Genomic DNA, 19,245 nt, shown 5'->3' with positions numbered 1-19,245 from the left:
CCTGGACTGGCAGAGCTGGTGCCTCCTGTCGGTATCCCTGAGCCATTGCCGTCCCCGGGGTCACTCACCCCGTGTCCCAGCTGCACAGCTGCATGACATCTGCACCACCACCCTGCTGCCACCGCAGCCAGGTCTGGAAGAGCTGGGGGGGAGCTGGCTGTGGGGATCCCAGGGGAAAGCTGTACCCACTGCCCAGGAAAGGCCTTTGCACATTGCAGGAGATTGAACTGCAGTGTGTAAACTCAGCCCGCTCAGCGGTTCCTGCTCTCCATGTAGGTGACACACTTGAGATTGTTAGCTGTAATAGGGTGCTATTAGAGCACTGTCTCCGTGTATTGGTGTGTTTTTATTGTGGTGCAACAGTGAAGGGAGTTGGGGGGGCTGGCGTGGGGGGAGCGATGTGTTGCCTGTGACTTGCGCTTCTGCTTTATTGTCTGGAATGATTCAATTACAACTATTTTGTGGCAGTAATACCCTGATAATTTTTTCTTCCTCCCCTGAGCTGTCAGCTGGGCAATTAGAACAAATAAACTTGAAAGCCTTCATTACTTTTAAAAAGTATTGCCTCTCTCCTGATTCAGTTTCTTGATGGTACATCTCCAGTTTGAGGGGGCGTGATGGATGATCCAGCCAGCATGTTCCTGTTGCACGCGGGTGATGTGCTGCCCTCTGTTAGATGAGGTTTTTCAGGTGAGCTGTGTGTGGGGCCAGGGCTGCTCTGGCATCAGCCTAATGGCACCAGGAGGGCTCAGGTGGGTGCTTGGGGGTCTGGAGCAGAGAATGTAAATCTGGTGCACTGCACCTGCACAGCTGGCATGGCTTCAGCCCCATCGGTGCTGGTGCTGGACCAGCCAAGCCAGAGATGTTTTGTGGTGGCTGAGGAGTTAATCACAGCAGGCGCCAGTCCCAGGAGTTTATAAATTAACATGCCAATGTCTCTGGAGGCTTAGAAATCCACTCCCAGGGACTATCAGCCCTGAGCATTGTGTAAGCACCAGGGGAACTTCTTTTCAGCACATGCTGAGCTGGGCTGGCCACCACTTGAGGGCTTGCTTGTTTCCCATAGTGGTCCTAAAACCCACACTCACTACAAGCTCTAGGGCAAGGAAGAGCCCTGCCTGCCCTGCCCCCCCATGGCTGCCCAGGTGATGGCCAGGCCTTGGCTTCTTCATGGGTGATGGTGCTGGAAGACACCAGCCTCACGTGGAAAGCAACCAGCCATGAGGATGATGCAGGGTGATTTGGGGACATGTTGGGTGTGCTGCAGACCCCACGTTGTGTTCGCTCAGTTTCCGCCCTTGGAGTGGAAGCCTGCTTGCTGTCAAACCCCCGATCAGTGGGCAGCATGTGCTCATCCCACCCCCTCATCTACATTAACAATAATTTCTAGGGGACCATCTGTCACTGTCAGTGGAACCAAAGCTGGGTAAGAGCTGGTGGTGGTTGTGGTTGGGGGGGGAGCACAGGAACATGGGGCATCAGCAGAGGGAAGGCACTGGTGACATCAGGATTCAGCGCTGCAGCTACAGCAGCTGGAGCAGAGGGCACCAGCATGGCAGTGGCAGCTGGACACCCTCGAGGTCCCCAGACCTGCTGTGTCCTGGGGCCAGCACGTCCCTCTGACCCCCTCCTCACTGTGCAGATGGCCTGTGCTGTCCAAAGCAGTGTGTGGCTCCTAAGCCACCACTTGGATTTCTGCCAAGGGACTGTGGGACCTTGCACAGCCTTGTGTGGTTTCCTGTGGGATGGGAGAGTTGTTGGAGAGTGGGCGTGGCTCCTGCTGTGCTGGGAGTGATGGTTGAGCAGCGAAGCCCCATCTCCCCAGTCTGAATCCATCTCCCTGTTTGTGAGGTTTTTGGGGAGCTATGCAGGGGCTGCACAAGGGCTGCTCCCCAGCCTACCCACCTCAAACCAGAGCCCATCCAACACAGTGGCACAGGGGGCTCTTGCAGCCCCCTTGGAGCTGGGATGTGCACAGAGGCACTGTGTGTCCCATGTACTCCCTGCCTTTCCCTACCCCATCCTAAATTCCCCCCCCATCTCCCAGATTTGCCCTATTTTCCTCCCTGACACAGTTCTTTCTTCCCTAGTGTTCACCCCAGTGTGCCCTCTCCTTCAACAGGACGTGTACAAGGGTGTCCCCCCACTGTGGCATGGAACGCTAATGAGGACTTAAACCCCTGCTATTCCTAAGCCTATTACAAGCTCCAGTGGATTAGGCTGAGATATTAGTTGATTGAGATCAAACCAACAGCTAAGTTATGAGGCTGATGAGCTAATGACCCACCCTGGTGCAAGGGCTCCAAACTGAACTCTCCTTGGAAAAATGTTGGTTGCGTTTGGCTTTTTTTTTTTTTTTATCACGGATGCAGGAAGAAAAACGTGCGACTTTCTCGCTGGTGCTGATGCTTCACCTGGTGGCTGGTGGTGGCTGAGGTCCGCGTTGGGAAAAGGAGTGGAACAGCTAAACCCGCGCCACCCTGGGGGAGCAGCCTGGCCCTTGGGATGCTGGTGGCGACACAAGGACCCTGCTGGTGCAGGGGCAGCGCCGCAGCAGCGGGTCGGCGGGGTCAGCAGGTGTGTGCTGTGTCATGTCACGGTGTCGGTGTCCACGGGCCCTGCGCTTTTGGCAGGGAGGCTCCGGGAGCCCCTCGCCCGGGGCTAGCCGGTGTCAGCCCCCCCGCCACAGCCGTGCCCGGCACCGCGGGGCTCACACCTCGCTGCAGGGCGGGCAGGGGCAGGGCTGGCACCGGCGGGCGCGTGTCCCTGCACGGTGCCCGGGTGTCCCCGGGGCGCGGGCATCGCCGCCGAGCGCAGCCCCAGGGCCGCGGAGCCGCCGCCGCCCGCTGTCCCTCGCCCAAGATGGCGGCGCGGGGCGGGCAGGGGCGGGCGGGGGCGGGGCGGCGGGAGCCATGTTGGGGCTGCGGGAGGAGCCACCGCCTCCCCCGGCAGCAGCGGCGGCGGCGGCGGGGCGGGGGGCGGCCGGCGCTGAGCGGGGGCGGCGCCGAGCCCACCGCCGTGCGCCCGGGCCGGGCGGCGGCCGCCGAGGCACCATGGCGGCGGCGGAGGAGCGGGTGGCCGCCCCGAGCCGCCGCCGCTGCTGCTGCCGCCGCCGCCACCACCGGGGGCTGCTGCTGGTGCTACTGCCGCTGCTGCTGCTCCCTTTGTTCCCCCCCGGGCTGGGGGCTGCCGCGCCGCCGGGCTGGGGGCCGCCGGCCCGCGGGGGCAGCCCCTCCGCCGTGCCGTGCCGGGCGGCGGCCGCGCCCCCGGGGCTGCCCCGCCGCCGGTCCCCGCCGCGCTGCCCGTCCCGCACCGCCCCGCCGCGCCCGCTGCCCTTGTCCCCGGCGCCGGGCTCGGGGCGGCGGAGCCGGCGCGCAGCCCCGAACCGCCACCCGCTGTTCCCCCAGTACAACTACCAGGCGGAGGTGGCGGAGAACCAGCCGGCGGGGACGGCGGTGGTGGCAGTGGCGGCCCAGGACCCCGACGGGGGCGAGGCGGGGCGGCTGGTGTACTCCATGGACGCGCTGATGAACAGCCGCTCGCGGGAGCTCTTCAGCATCGACCCGCGGGACGGGCTCATCTCCACCACCCAGGCCCTGGACCGCGAGAGCATGGACCTGCACTACTTCCGAGTGACGGCCACCGACCACGGGGTGCCCCGGCTCTCCGCCACCACCATGGTGGCCATCGCCGTGGTTGACCGCAACGACCACGACCCCGTCTTCGAGCAGGGCGAGTATCGGGAGACCATCCGGGAGAACGTGGAGGAGGGATACCCCATCCTGCAGCTGCGGGCCACGGACGTCGACTCCCCGCCCAACGCCAACATCCGCTACCGCTTTGTCAATGAACGGGCTGCCCATGATGTCTTTGAGATTGACCCCCGCTCCGGCCTCATCACCACCAGTGGGCCTGTGGACAGGGAGAAGATGGAGAGGTACTCACTTGTGGTGGAAGCCAACGACCAGGGAAGGGAGCCGGGGCCCCGCTCTGCCACGGTCAAGGTCTACATCACAGTCCTTGATGAGAACGACAACATCCCTCAGTTCAGTGAGAAGCGCTACATTGTCCAAGTGAGAGAGGATATACGGCCCCACACTGAGATCCTGCGTGTCACTGCCACGGACCTGGACAAGGACAACAATGCGCTGGTACACTACAACATTATCAGTGGGAACAGCCGGGGCCAGTTCTCCATCGACAGTGTCACTGGGGAGATACAGGTGGTGGCCCCGCTGGATTTTGAGGTGGAGCGGGAGTATGCCCTGAGGATCCGGGCACAGGACGCGGGGCGTCCTCCCCTTTCTAACAACACTGGCATGGCCAGTATCCAGGTGGTGGACATCAATGACCATGCCCCCATTTTTGTCAGCACCCCTTTTCAAATCTCTGTCCTGGAGAATGCTCCCCTCGGCCACTCTGTCATCCACATCCAGGCCGTGGATGCGGACTACGGGGAGAACTCACGCCTGGAGTACAAACTGACAGGGGTCTCTGCTGACACACCCTTTGTGGTGAACAGTGCCACAGGGTGGATCACGGTCAGTGGGCCCTTGGACCGGGAGTCAGTCGAGCACTATTTTTTTGGAGTAGAGGCTCGTGACCATGGCTCTCCGTCTTTATCTGCCTCGGCCAGCGTCACCATCACTGTCATGGATGTCAATGACAACCGCCCCGAGTTTACCCAGAAGGAGTACTTCATCCGCCTGAACGAGGATGCAGCTGTGGGAACCAGCGTCCTCAGCGTCACAGCAGTCGACCGGGATGTGAACAGTGCCATCACCTACCAGATCACGGGAGGCAACACAAGGAACCGCTTCTCCATCAGCACCCAAGGTGGGATAGGGCTCATCACTCTGTCTCTGCCGCTGGACTACAAGCAGGAGAGGCGCTACGTGCTCACCGTGACAGCCTCTGATCGCACCCTGCGTGACAACTGCCATGTCCACATCAATATCACCGATGCCAACACCCACCGGCCTGTGTTCCAGAGTGCCCACTACTCTGTGAGCATCAACGAGGACCGGCCTGTGGGCAGCACCGTGGTGGTGATCAGCGCCACAGATGATGACGTGGGGGAAAACGCCCGCATCACGTACTACCTGGAAGACAATGTCCCTCAGTTTCGCATTGATCCAGACTCTGGGGCCATCACTCTCCAGGCAGAACTGGACTATGAGGACCAGGTCACGTACACATTGGCTATCACTGCCAAGGACAATGGGATCCCCCAGAAAGCGGACACCACGTATGTTGAAATCATGGTGAATGACGTTAATGACAATGCCCCCCAGTTCGTCAGCCCTCATTACCAGGGTGTGATCTCTGAGGATGCTCCTCCCTTCACCAGCGTGCTCCAGATCTCTGCCACTGACCGGGATGCTCACACCAACGGGCGAGTGCAGTACACCTTCCAGAACGGGGAGGATGGAGATGGAGACTTCACGATAGAGCCCACCTCGGGGATCATTCGCACTGTCCGCAGGCTGGACCGAGAGAACGTTCCCGTCTATGAACTGACTGCGTATGCTGTGGACAGGGGCATCCCTCCTCAGCGAACTCCTGTCCACATCCAGGTCACCATTCAGGATGTGAATGACAATGCCCCCGTCTTTCCCGCTGAGGAGTTTGAGGTCTTGGTAAAGGAGAACAGCATCGTAGGCTCTGTGGTGGCCCGAATCACAGCTGTTGACCCAGATGAGGGACCCAATGCCCAGATCATGTACCAAATTGTGGAGGGCAACATTCCCGAGATATTCCAGATGGACATCTTTTCTGGGGAGCTCACAGCCTTGATAGACTTGGATTATGAGACAAAACCTGAGTACGTGATTGTAGTGCAGGCCACCTCTGCCCCTCTGGTCAGCAGAGCCACAGTCCACATCAAACTCATTGACCAGAACGACAACAGTCCTGTTCTCAAGAACTTCCAAATCCTGTTCAATAACTACGTGTCCAATAAGTCCAACACCTTCCCCTCAGGGATCATAGGGAAGGTCCCAGCGTATGACCCAGATGCATCTGACCGCCTCTTCTACACCTTTGAGCGGGGAAATGAACTGCACTTGTTGATTGTAAATCAATCGAGCGGGGAGCTGAGGCTGAGCCGTAAGCTGGATAACAACCGTCCACTTGTGGCCTCCATGCTGGTGACTGTCACAGGTAGGGAGTGAAAAATCATTAAACCTTCAATGCGGTACCTAGGGGGAGCTCCACGCAGTCCCCCTTGGGGACCCCATTCTGTGTCGGGGATGGGTTGGGGACTAGCAACAAGATTTGGATTGGGAGTCCCTTCTAGTCGGGGAATACTACTGGAGTGGTGGGAAGGGTGGGAGTTGGAGGCAGGGTGCTGGGGAGTGCTCTGTGAAGGGGCTGAGGCTGGAGATGGTCTGCAAGAACAAAGCATCATTACTCAGGTGTGGGGATCGCTGGTAGCTGCGAGTGAGGCACTTTTGGAGGTGCTGTGGACAGCCAGGCTGTGTTGTGTGCCATAGGTTGCTGGCCAGGCAGGCAGATAGTTCCCAGGAAGGCCAAGCTGCTGGCCCAGGGGCTGGTACACTGCTTTGCTCCCAAGCCTGGGTGGTTCTTCTCCCTGCTGGGACTGAGTGCTCCTCCGACTTTGTGTGGGAGAGAGGGACTGAACTCAGTGTGAAGGGAACCCTCTTAAAAATACCCATTTGCTGGTAGCAAATGGTTCAGTCTTGATTCTGGCTGTAGCACCTGCCAACACCTGCACTTCTAAAGCCTGGTACTACCTTTCTGTGGCCAACTTATTGTTGCCAGGGACAGCTGTGACAAACATGAGTGCAATGCTCGGAACTCTTGCCTAGTGTGTATTGTTGGAATATCCAAATGCAAATGCTAGTGTTAGCTGCCGGGATGGCTTTGCAGAGTGTTGGGGTCCCCTCTAGCCCAGCTGAGGACAGGGCAAAGATGGACCTAGGGCCTTGCCCATCAGCAAGTGGGGTTTGGACCTGGAGCTCCCAGAGTCTGACGTTTGCCTTCACCATCAGCCTTTCTTTGCTGGCGGATGTGTTACTGGAAATGGAGGCGTCTGTCCATCGCTGAACCGTGGAGTGGCTCTGGGGGAGGGAGGGCAACAGCCCTCTCTGGAGGGACCAAGCACCGAGTTGCCAAGAGTGCCTGGGGAGCCGTACACTAAATCATGATGCTCCCCCGACCATCGGCTACCAGGTGCCCTCCCTTTTACCTCTCTCTATCTGGCTTATTCAGTGAGAGGAGGATCTTTTTCAAAAGATGGAGCGAGAGCTTTAAGAGGAGACCTGTTCAAGGCAATCCTGTATGGGCAGCACCAGCCGAGCGGTGGGCTGGGGCTCTGGGGGGGCTAATTGTAGCCGCAGGGCTGGCCGAGAGCGGGTGCAGGCGCACACATGCCCGTCGCTGGAGATGGGGGGTGGTTTTGACCTTTCCAGCTTCTGCCCCAGTGTGTTTATGCAAGCCCTGCCTCCTCACACACTTAACCCTGCACAAAGGCAGGAGACAATCACATCCCGAAGTCCTGTATCGAGCCGCCTCGCGGCAAGGGGGCCCTTGCAATTAGAATGTCGTCATCTTCCAGTGGGAAGGGAGAATGGGAGAGGTGTGCTCATGAAGGAAGGGGGAAGATGGAAGGGGAAGAGCCGTTTCAGGGAGGGAAGAGAGACACTGGAAAACGGGCCTTTTGTTGGCTTTGGTATTGGCTGTGGAGGTGGAAGTCTGGTTTGTTTTTTCTGTCTTTGTTGTTGGAAGCCCCCCGCCCAGCTGGCAGCTCTGTCAGCCCCACGCTGTCACTGTGTGCAGAGGGAGGGTGGGTTTACAGAGCTGGCAGCCAGGACATTCAGACCCAGCTGCATTGTTTGCCTGGGGCACAGCACCATGTCAGAGCACCTTCCTGCTGCTGGAAGGCAGCAGTAGCACCTAGGTGGGTACCCCAAGGTCAGCATCCAAGGAGGGAGTGGCTTCTTTGCCTGCCTGTGAGCTTTATCACCCCTTTGGGGGAGGCTGGATCCCCCTAAAACATAGGGCAAGGGGCCCTTCTGCCTGCCTGCCTACAAGCTGTGTGTATCCTTAGCTCAGTCCCTTGTAGGAGACAGAGAAGACTTGGGCCATCACAAACCAGTGGCTTTTCAGTGGGACTGACAGCCCCAAAACTGACCCCAGCTTCTCACAGGTGTGTGGACACCTATGGCTGCTAAAATCTGCTCTTGACCGCTGAGGATGCAGGACAGCAGGGTGGAAGGGCCAGCACTACTGTGTGAAATCGGGACAGTGTAGGAGACTGACATCATATTGACTTTCAACCATTTCAGACTAGTTTCTCTGGGCCTGATGGCAAGGGTGGAGGCTCAGCTGTGGGACAGTGATGTTCTTCCTCTGTGCTGGGTGACGGGAGCCTGATTTACTTCCAAGATCTCTTAACTGGTAAAGTATCATCAAAATGTTGAAAGGTCTGCCAAAGCCCTTCAGCAGTGGTGAGGAATGTTCACCATACCCATACTCATCTCCTTCTTTCCTGACTTCTCCCTTTGGACATGTTTTACTGCTCCTCAGCTGCAAACGTGAAAGCCACCCTGTCTGTCCCCAGAACACCCTCCCTGTCCCTAGGGTGGCCACTGCAGGCAGAGTGGTGGCTTTCACTCTCTTGGACACTGTCTCTGCCACTCTGAACAGGGCAGGCAGTGATACATTGGAGCCTATTTGTGAGCTTCTGGTCTCCACAAGTGGGGGACAGGATCAGGGAGGTTGTTTGAACTGAGCTGCCTTCTTCCCAATCCCTGGAGCTCCCTGAGAGGTTGAAGGCCAAACCATTTGCTGTAGGGGAAGGGGAACCTCTGCTAGTGACTCGGTGGCTCTTGGGGTGGGAGTGTTGGCTGGAGTCCATGCCTCATGCCGCACAGCAGGCTGAGATGTTGCCCGGGGATCCAGGGAGCCACTGGCAGCACAAAGGAACAGGAGAGATGGGCTCTCACTCTGGCAGACCCAGGAGGGCAGTGGTTGGCAGCAGTTGGCAGACCTGCTCCCTGCGAAAGGTTTCTAGTACAAGCCTAGATGTCCATTCCCAGACTGACAGTGCAGCTTCCTAGGAGGAGTCTGCTGTCCATCCTGCTCTCCAGACAGAGCTCTTCTTTCTTTAGCTTTGGTGCTTTTGAAGCTGCTAGTTGTCAATCTTGGAAGTGCAAACACGATGCTGCCCAGCACGGGGGTTAGAGCCCCTTGTCCCTTTTCCCTGCTCCATTCCCTGTAGCCATGTTTCTAGGACTCCTCACTCTGCTGCATGAATATTCACCAGGCACCAGCTCTCCAGCCATAGGATTTAATCAGAAAGGCTGAGCATTTGTGATTAAAATGCCTCCCATGGGGGGTCAGCGCCTCCAGCCAGCTTTGGGCTTTCTTCTGGTTGCCTTTTTTTTTTGCTTTCCCCATTTGCAGCAGGTCATTCTCTTAACCATCTGCTTCTCCTTACATGGAGCTGAGGTTGGAGGCAGCCCTGGGTGTGATGCTGAGGTGGGACAGTGTGTTATGGGGAGCTTACTGAGGAGGGCTGTGGGGCTGGAGCTGACTCCAGCTCCACATTGCTGTGGGGAAATGGGAAGGGGGTGCTTGGCTTTTCTGCCGTGGGCTGGGCAATGCCAAAGGCATCAGGCACCCTGCAGGCCACCTTCTTCTCCAGGCAAAGCCTCCCTGCTCCTGGGAGGCATTGCTAGCCCCTGGCCTGCCCCAGGACTCAGCATCATGTCAGCCAAGGCCTAATAACAGCCATAAATCAGGCAGATGTCTGGGCACTGAGCAGCCCTTGGGGAGAGAGAGAGCTGTCCCCAGGGCCTCATGGCTGCTTCCGGGTGAACTATGAGCCAAAGAGAGGAGGGGGAAGGGAGCTGGGCTTGGGCTGAGCTCACCCTTGCCTTGGCCAGAGAAGCAAACTGTGAGGAGGGGACAAAGGGAGAGGAGGGGGAGCTGGGACATGACCCAGCTGTGTGCTGAGAAGGAAGCTGGTGAAAAAGTGGTGGCATCCCCGGGGTGCTCCAACATCAAGTGGCCCCTCAGGGAGGGACGCCAGGCTGATGGTGGGTTGGGGAGCATCTTATGCCAAATGCCACTGAGTCAGGCTTGTGGCTTTCCTCTCACTCCTGCCCCTCAAGGTCTGGGTGATCTTGGCACCCCATGAGCCTCTTGCAAAGAGAAGGTGCCTTGGGGATGCAGGTGATGATGCCAGCTCCTTGCCCTAAGCCCAGGCAGGTCTAAATCTGCTGGCATGTCCAGCCAGGTGCCAGATAGAGCCATTTAGTAACTGCTGCTCGTGCTGCCCTCCATGTCAGAGCTGGCAGGGTGTCACACAGAGGGGTGGTTTCTCACCTTGCTTCCATGTGGGGTGGGAGCAGTTTGATTTCAGAGAGAAGCAACCCCCCTTTCCTGCAGGAGATTAGCTCCTGGGTGACTGCACTGGCACGCTGCTCCCCCAGCCTGGAGCGAGCCTTATCTCCAGAGCAGCAGTCCCGGTGTGCAGGCTGGTGCTTGCGCGGGAATTTGCAGGGTCGCCAGAAAGCTTTCACCTTCTGAAGAGCAGAAGAGAGAGGCGGGAAGAAAAGGAGACGTTACAATCTTTAAATCCTCCTGCGCTGCAAACTTCAAACAGAGCTGAGGGAAATCAAAAGGCTTTGCAGCACAGCAGCCGTTGGAAGAGGGGAACAGTAAAGGCACCTTTGCACATGAGGCTTGGAGCTGGGGCATGGATGGGGGAACGGGTGGCTGGCATTTGCACTCCTGGTCCTTGTTGGGACTGGGGCTGACCAGGGTGCCAGGAAACCTGCTGCCTTTTGTGCCTCCATGTGCTGGGTTGGAGGAGGTGAAGCACATAGGGGATGTTGCAGCAAGGCTTGGGATCCAGGATTAGTCCTGGTAGTCACTATTGAGATGTGCTGATGTGAGTATGAGTGTTGTCTTGGTATGATGATGGAGAGCCAGGTTTCCAAGGAAATGTGGGGGTTTAGGGCTCTCAGGTGGATGTTGGGGGGGAGATGGGAACAACAGGTGACAGCTATGTGCTGCTGATGCCCGTGGGGCACCAGCTTTGGGCTGCTGTCAATGGGCTAGAAGATGGATTGCCTCATTTCAGGAGCAGTGAGGTTCCTGATGAGCCTCATTGAACATTTCTGGGGCCACAGAGGTTGGTGCGGTCCTTGCTTTGCTATGCTGAAGGCTGGCTCTGCCTGCCAGAGCCTGTGCTGGGGCTAGAGGGCCCAGAAGAAGCAGAACAGGAGAAAGGAGGCATCCTGGGGGCAGCAGACAGGCTTCTCCCTGCTGTGTGTCTGGCAAAAGCTTCTAGCAGAGGTGTCTGGGGTGGCCTGGTGGGGGGGACATATGACCCTCCACGGTAGCAGGAGCTGTTGGGTTGCTGGGAGCTGGGTAGGTGGGGTGAGACAGGTGCCCCTGATCGCAGAACTGCTGGGGTGGGAGCTTTGCCATTGCCCGTTTGAGCTGTGCTGTGTTGCCTGTGCCGCTGCTGCCTGTGAGTGCACCTGATGTGGGGCGGGTGAGCTGCTGCTGCTGGCCAAGGTCCTGGGAGAGAGCAGGCGGGCACGCCCCAGTGTCTGCATGCTCCTGTGCTCCTGCCTGGGAGATCGCAGGGTCCCAAAGGGAGGGAGTTTGTTTCCAAGGAAAATAGAGATTAAAGGGAATTAAACAAACCGGAGATGGACCGAGGGAGGAAGAGATGTGGAGCAGATGGTGGGAAGGGGGGAAGCAGGGAGACCAGCACAAAAGCCTGGGAGAGCCTGGAGGAGAGAAGGAAACGGAAGGAGGAGAGCAGAGCGCAGGGAAAGGCAGCAGGAGAGCAGAGCGCAGGGAAAGGCAGCAGGAGAGCAGAGCGCAGGGAAAGGCAGCGTGGGGGAGGCAGACAGGGCACAGCAGGGAAGCAAAACACCCCGGGCCCTGGCGGCTTCTGTGTTTGCCAAACCTCCTGCTGGGACTTCCTTCTGTTCCTGAGCACCTTTGTTCCTCAGAGCTCAGTTGCTGCCGAGATCCAGGACAGGGAGAAAACCTGAGAGTTCTCTCAAGTGGAGAGGCTGATGGGAGGGAGAGGGTGCAGCCACACTGGCCACTCCCCCTCCAGCCCAGGTGGCACCCTGCTGGCCTCTGGGGCTGTGGCTCCAGGCTTCCTTAGCCGAGGACTCAGACCTGTTGAGGGCCACACTGGGGTACAGGTCTCTACTCTGGGGTTGGAGGGAGGAAACCCTCCAAGTGGCAGAAACCTGCAGTGTGTCCCTGTTCCCTCCAACAGATGGGATCCACAGTGTGACGGCCCAGTGCGTCCTGCGGGTGATCATCATCACGGAGGACATGTTGGCCAACAGCATTACGGTGCGGCTGGAGAACATGTGGCAGGAGCGGTTCCTCTCCCCGCTGCTGTCCACTTTCCTGGAAGGGGTGGCCACTGTGCTTGCGACGCCCAAGGAGGACATCTTCATCTTCAACATCCAGAACGACACAGACGTGGGCGGCACGGTGCTGAACGTCAGCTTCTCGGCCCTGGCGCCGCGGGGCGGGCGCTACTTCAGCTCAGAGGAGCTGCAGGAGCAGCTGTACATGAAGCGCATGGTGCTGACGGGCGCCTCCATGCTGGAGGTGCTGCCCTTCGACGACAACGTCTGCCTGCGGGAGCCCTGCCAGAACTACATGAAGTGCATCTCCGTCCTCAAGTTTGACAGCTCGGCCCCCTTCATCGCCTCCCCCTCCACCCTCTTCAGGCCCATCCACCCCATCACTGGCCTGCGGTGCCGCTGCCCGCAGGGCTTCACCGGGGACTACTGTGAGACGGAGATCAACCTCTGCTACTCCAACCCCTGCCTGAATGGTGGGATCTGCACCCACAAGGAGGGGGGATACACCTGTGTTTGCCGCCAGCACTTCAGCGGTGAGTGCTGAGCCGGGGGACTGTGGGGGGACAGGTGGGCGGGTCTCTTGGCGTTGCTGTCACCATGGCGGGGTGCTCTTCGCAGGAGGGCAGCGAGTGTCGGAGCCCAGCTCTCTGTGTTTCCACGGTGCTGGATGTGCAGGGCTGAGGTTGCCATAGAAATCTGTCTTGTTGGGAGGTGGCATGAAAGGCTCTTGGGGAGCCTTTTTCATAGAGCAGGAGGACTAAGCTGGACTGTGTTAGGCTGGGGCACAGGAGGCTTCTTGGCCATCCTCCATGCTAGCAGGCTTTGGGGCTATCTGAGCTGCTGGTGTCTGCCTGTGCTTCAGCTGGTCTGGCAGAGGTGTGGAGCCCACACTGGCCCCATGTGCAATGGGTAAGCTGCTGCCCACCCAGAACAGAAGGGGAGGCTGGACCTTGCTGCCCAACCAGGTAGGATCCAATCCAGGCAGATCTGGTGCTAGCTGTGGGGGACAAATTTCCAGTCCAGCCAGTGTCTTGTTGCCACAAGTCACCAGCAGGCTGTGGAGACCCATGTCTGGCGACTGTGGGTAAGGGGAGGTGGTCTGTGGCTACTAGGGAGGGATCCCCTGCCTTGCCCTCGCTGCTGGGAGGGAGTGTGGCAGCAGATGGCTGCCTCGGAGCTGCTCTCCTGTTGGTGGCTCCTGGTGAGATAAGCAGAGTCAGTGGTAATTAACCCCTAGCATTTGACGCGTGAACAGCCATTAGCAGAAGGGTTAATGAGCTCATTTCCCTGTCACTTCATGCTGTCTCCTCATCCTCCTTGCGTGCCACAGAGCAAGTAGTGGGAGCAGTGCTGGGGGTGTAGGACTGCAGCTGAGTGTGCTATGGGGATAGCATGGGAAAAGGGGCTGGCCGGACCCCCTGCACTTGCACTGCTGAGCTGGCATGAGGCATCCCTGTTACCCATGGCAGCAAGGTGCAAGGATATTTGCTGTCCCTCATTTGACTGGTTTCCACTTGGCTTTTGCTCCTTATGTCAGAGCCTGCACACAGGGTTCGGAGGCACCTGGCAAGGGAGCTCAGTGGCGCTGGGCTGTCCCCATACCCCAGAGACAGAACTATGATGCCTTCCCAGGCCTGTGTGGTGGCAGGGACCAAAGAAGTACTTTCTCCATTACCATGACTTCCTTGGCTTGTCCTTGCCTCTTCATCCTTAGGACTGTGCAGCCCAGCGCCTGCTGTCCCATTCCCATGCCATACTGGATCCAACTTGCCCCTTAAGTCAGAGCTGGCATCACATCCAGCCCAGTGGCTTGTGCTGCAGGGCTGGCAGTGGTAGCTCGCTCACGGGCTACCTGTGGGGAACTGCTACTATGGGGAACACCTGGGTGACACTTGGGTTGTCGTATCCTTTGTTGGCCCCCAGCTGCTCCACAGAGTCCTGTCCCTTGGCTGCCCTGCCCCAAACCTGACTGAGGTCTGCACTCCCGGGACAAGGATGAGTGGCCACTGCACCTGTGTCCCAAGGCTCTTTCCTTGCTCCCCCAGGTGAGAACTGTGAAGTGGACAGCCGCTCGGGGCGGTGTGTGCCTGGCGTGTGCCGCAATGGTGGCACCTGCACCAGCGCTGCCGACGGGGGCTTCCGCTGCCAGTGCCCAGCGGGCGGCTTCGAGATGCCCTTCTGCGAGGTGTCCACGCGCTCCTTCCCACCGCGATCCTTCGTCATGTTCCGGGGCCTGCGCCAGCGCTTCCACTTCACCCTGGCCCTCTCGTGAGTGCTCTCCTTCCTCTGCTGGACACCAGTGTCCCCGGTTCACCTGGCCCTGCTCTGGCGGCTCTTGTGCACACTGGGCCAATACAGGGGCTGGCTGATGGTCTCCAGACCTGCGTGTTACTGGCTTTGCTTCCCCATGGGGCTACCGTGGCACCTTTGACCAAAGGGCTCTGAATCTGCCCTGGCATCAGCTCATCCCTCCCTTCAGTGCCTCAGACTTTCCATGTTGCCAGCTCACTGCCTCCCTGCTCAGGTCTCAGTGTCCCTGTGCTGGGATGCTGGTGCATGCCACAGGAGAGCGGGGATCTCCACATGCTCCTTGCACACACTCTGCCTTCCTGCTTCCTCCCTTGCCCCAGGTTCAGTACTGTGGAGCCCAGTGGCCTCCTGCTCTACAATGGGCGCCTGAACGAGAGGCATGACTTCCTGGCAGTGGAGATCATCCAGGGGCAGGTCCAGCTGAAATACTCCACAGGTATGCTCAGCCCTGCCTCTTGTGGGATTGGTGTCACGGGAGCTGTGAGAAGGCCTGTGCTGAGCTGGGAGAGCAGAGTGCTGCCCTGGATGGAGCTCATGCTCAGGGAGGCAGGGGTGAGAGGTGTTGGTGAGCATCACTGGATAACACAGGGGATGGGTGTGTATCTCAGGACCCTCCCTGGGCTCAGGAGTGCAAGTGCAGCAGTGCTTTGTGAGCACAAACCAGGACAAACCCTTTTGGGGTCTCTGCTGCTGTTCTGGCCCGTTATGTCACCACAAACTTCACAAGGCCATGGGTAGCACGGTGGGCTTGGTGCCTTGGGAAGGGCGGGCACATCTGAGGGCTGTCCAGCTTCCCTCAGCCTGCCATCATCCCTGTCTCCTCAGGAGAGTCCAGCACGGTGGTGAGCCCCTACCTGCCAGGGGGTGTGAGTGATGGGCAGTGGCACACGCTGCAGCTCCGCTACTACAACAAGGTACGTTTGGTTCTCTCTTACCACCAGTGAGTGGCTCTGGCTCTGCTGTTCTCTGAGGGAGGCTGTGGAGAGAAGGTAGAGGTGGTTTTCAGCCCTTTAGGGATGGATTCAGTGGAACAGGCAGCCAGGTGCAGGGGGAGATTGACACTCAGGACAGCACTTGGAGGCTGCAGGAATGCTCTCCATGCAGTGTCCTTGCCCATGCCCCCCTCTGGTGCTGCTTGCTGGGCTCGGCCAGAGGTGTCCCCCCTGCATTGCTCAAACCTCCAGCAGTGCAGTGGTGCCTGAGTCATGCTCAGGCCTTTCCTTGCTGTTGTGTGAACCCTTGAGTGCTTGGGTCTGGGGCACATGTGCTGCTGACGCCCTGCATTTGCTTTCAGCCCAAGGTCAGCACCCTGGGGGTAGTGCAGGGCCCCTCCAAGGACAAGGTGGCCATCCTGACAATAGATGAATGCGATGCCTCGGTGGCCCTGCAGTTCGGCAGCGAGATTGGGAACTACTCCTGTGCTGCAGAAGGTGTACAGACCAGCTCAAAGAAGTGAGTTCCTTGGAGACTGATGGGCACTGCTGTGGTGGGGAGAGGTCCCCTAAGGAGCCAGCTCTTCACATCTGGGACCTTGGCTGTGTGTGCCTGTTCCCGAGGATGTCTGCTTCCCCGCCCCGTACACTGGGGAGCTGGCTGGGCCAGCCTGAGGTGCTGTAGCTCCTAACGCCCTGGGCTTCTGTTCCCGTAGGTCCCTGGATCTCACAGGTCCCTTACTCCTTGGAGGGGTCCCCAACCTTCCGGAAAACTTCCCCATCACTCACCGTGACTTTGTGGGATGCATGAGAGACCTGTATATTGACAGCAAACGCATCGACCTGGCCTCCTACATCGCCAACAACGGAACCACTGCAGGTGCCAGTGCCTCTGTCTGCTCCTGCCAGCCCCTGCCCTGGGAATTGCTCAGGCAGCAGCACTGCTGGGCTGTAGCAGCATCATGGCAGCACAGCTGGAGCCGAGCAGCTTCCCACTGGGGAATGGGCCTTCCAGATCCTCCTAAATGAGCCAATGCCCACCTCAGCTAATATTCTGGGAATGTCCCCTGATCCCAAGTGCAGGGCCTGCAGAGCTGGCCTGTCTGGGAGATGCTAGATAGTCAGCCCAGCTCTACACTGTCTTTATTCTGGCATAAGGAGTAGTGACAGCCTTGACCCTCATTGCTGAGCACACCGGGCCTGTGTGGAGAGACTAAGTGTCTGGATTTGCCCCTCTGGCAGCCAGGGAAAAGGCTGGCAGGCTCTCCCCCTTTCCATGTGGGCTGGGGGGAGGTGGTGAGCGGGTTAATGCTGATACAGGTGACTTTGCTATCTCTAGGCTGTCATGCCAAGCACACGTTCTGCGACTCCAACCCCTGCAAGAATGGTGGCACTTGCTCTGTCAGCTGGGGAACCTACTCCTGCCTCTGTCCTGTTGGCTTCGGGGGCAAAGATTGCCACCACCGTGAGTGAGCGGGCACTGCTGGGCACAGGCAGGGTGGGTACGTGCAAGGTTGTGCTGGGGTTGCTGTGGAAGCAGAGTAAGGGATCTGTGTGAGCTGAACTAGCTCTGTTGTCCCTGCACCTAGAGCTCCCTGTGAAGTGCCTGTCCCTTCTCCTCACCTCCACTTTCCTTTCCAGCCATGCACCATGCCCACTATTTCCAGGGCAATAGTGTCCTGACCTGGGACTTCAAGACAGATGTGAAGATCTCAGTGCCGTGGTACCTGGGGCTGGCGTTTCGGACACGCCAGATGGATGGGGTGCTTCTGCAGGCCCATGCAGGCCAGTACACCACCCTGCTCTGCCAGGTAGGGAAACAGCCTCAGCCTCTGTTGCTGCCTGCCCCAGGAGAGCAGGGGGACACTGCTCTCCCTGCTGGCTCCATCCCAAGCAGAGTGTGATTGTGGGGAGAGACATTTAGAGGGCTGGGTTTTCTTGGATAGGGGATAGGCAGGAAGCAGCCAGAGTTGGCGCCGTCTTTGCTTACTGCTGGCGTTGCTGGTTGCCTCTCTGCAGCTGGCTGGGGGTCTGCTCTCCTTCATGGTGAGCAGGGGGTCCGGGCGCAGCACCAGCCTCCTCCTGGACCAGCTGCAGCTCAGCGATGGGAAATGGCACGACCTCCAGCTGGAGCTGCGGGACGTCCGCAGTGGGCGAGACTCGCGCTACGTCATCACCCTCACCCTGGACTTTGGGCTCTACCAGGTAGGTGCTGTTTGAGACCCCAGCACCAGGACAGGAACTGTGGGGGGTGCTTGGCAAACACAGGCCAGGCTGTGCCTCTGCACCCTCAGAGAGGGCTGGGGCAGGGCTGGTGCCAGTTGCCTCATGTTACTCCCTTTCCTTCTGCAGGATACAGTGGTCGTAGGAAATGAACTACATGGCCTGAAGGTGAAACACCTGCATGTGGGGGGAGTCCTGGGCTCTGGCGAGGTGCAGAACGGGTTGAGGGGCTGCATACAGGTGAGTCCATTGCTCTGATCCTTCCTCAGTGGGTATGTTACTTGAAGGGGTGAAAACACAGGTCTGGCAGCTGCTGTCAGCATCCATACTGCTGGTGTCACTCTCCCTCTGAGCATTCAAGGCTCTGAGGTGCTGTGGGGCAGCCATAAATAGGGGTGTTGGGGAGTGGCTGCTGCTGGGGGTTTGTGGAGAGTAGGGAGCTGGAGCCTTGTGTATCTGTCAAAGCTTCACTGTGAATTTGTCACCTGCACTGCAGGGCGTGCGATTGGGTGACAGCGTCACTGGGACTGTGCTGCCCAAACCCAGCCATGCCCTGAGAGTGGAGGCTGGCTGCAGTGTGCCAAGCCCCTGCGACTCCAACCCCTGCCCAGCCAACAGCATCTGCAAGGATGAGTGGCAGAGCTACTCCTGTGTTTGCCAGCCAGGTAGGACCTGCAGCACACTGCCACTCCTCTGCTCTCCATGCCTGCCTGTCTTCTCCTCTACCCGTGACTGTCTCCTGGCCCGTGACTGCTCTCCTGTCCACCCCTTGAGCAAGTCACATCCCTGTCAGACAGTCATCAATTTTCCTGGAGGGCAGAATCCCTCCTGAGCCCTCTGAGTCCACTCCTTGGTGCTCTGGCCCCTCTCAGAGGGAAGATACTTGCTTTACATGGTGGTATCTGTCCACACCTCAGGGTACTACGGAGGGGACTGTGTGGATGTGTGTCACCTCAACCCCTGCAAGAACAAGTCTGTGTGTCGCCGCAAGCCAGGCTCCTCCCTGGGCTACGTGTGCGAGTGCAGCGGGAACTTCTTTGGGCAGTACTGTGAGCACAGGTGAGATACAGGGCACAGCCGTATCCTCTGTGCCCGGCTCTATGCTGACCTCTCATCCTGGCACCTCTCAGTGTCACCTGGCTCCTTGGAGCTGCTGAGAGCTGGGCTGGTGGGAGGAGAAGGTCTGGGGGATTTGGCTGTAACAGTGAAGGTGTCTCTCTCCTTAGGATGGACCAGCAGTGTCCGAAGGGCTGGTGGGGGAACCCCAGCTGCGGGCCCTGTAACTGTGATGTGAACAAGGGCTTTGACCCCGACTGCAATAAAACCAACGGGCAGTGCCACTGCAAGGTGAGGGGCAGCTGTGCCAATGGGAATGTGGCCCGTGGCTTACCTGAAGCTCTGCT

The 19,245-nt window shown here is 58.7% G+C and overlaps 1 protein-coding gene across 1 annotated transcript in view; it reads left to right on the top strand.

Annotated features, from left to right (window-relative positions):
* Positions 1 to 3,361: 3,361 nt before the first annotated feature.
* The window catches only part of CELSR3 (cadherin EGF LAG seven-pass G-type receptor 3), a 31,687-nt gene continuing 15,803 nt past the window's right edge, over positions 3,362 to 19,245 (top strand). Inside the window, exons 1-14 of the mRNA XM_017832440.1 lie at positions 3,362 to 6,162; positions 12,278 to 12,910; positions 14,423 to 14,645; positions 15,008 to 15,123; positions 15,513 to 15,601; positions 15,982 to 16,139; positions 16,336 to 16,499; positions 16,959 to 17,084; positions 17,261 to 17,430; positions 17,639 to 17,824; positions 17,972 to 18,082; positions 18,339 to 18,507; positions 18,760 to 18,901; positions 19,069 to 19,189. Of these exons, the coding sequence (XP_017687929.1) occupies positions 3,516 to 6,162; positions 12,278 to 12,910; positions 14,423 to 14,645; positions 15,008 to 15,123; positions 15,513 to 15,601; positions 15,982 to 16,139; positions 16,336 to 16,499; positions 16,959 to 17,084; positions 17,261 to 17,430; positions 17,639 to 17,824; positions 17,972 to 18,082; positions 18,339 to 18,507; positions 18,760 to 18,901; positions 19,069 to 19,189 (5,055 nt within the window). The 5' untranslated portion in view covers positions 3,362 to 3,515. The remainder of the gene's footprint in view (positions 6,163 to 12,277; positions 12,911 to 14,422; positions 14,646 to 15,007; positions 15,124 to 15,512; positions 15,602 to 15,981; positions 16,140 to 16,335; positions 16,500 to 16,958; positions 17,085 to 17,260; positions 17,431 to 17,638; positions 17,825 to 17,971; positions 18,083 to 18,338; positions 18,508 to 18,759; positions 18,902 to 19,068; positions 19,190 to 19,245) is intronic.

Source organism: Lepidothrix coronata, unplaced genomic scaffold (genome assembly GCF_001604755.1).
Source record: "Lepidothrix coronata isolate B3197 unplaced genomic scaffold, Lepidothrix_coronata-1.0 Scaffold202, whole genome shotgun sequence".
Lineage (NCBI taxonomy): Eukaryota > Metazoa > Chordata > Aves > Passeriformes > Pipridae > Lepidothrix > Lepidothrix coronata.
Note: the sequence above shows the minus strand (reverse complement) of the source record. Positions and strands in the feature narration are given on the sequence as shown.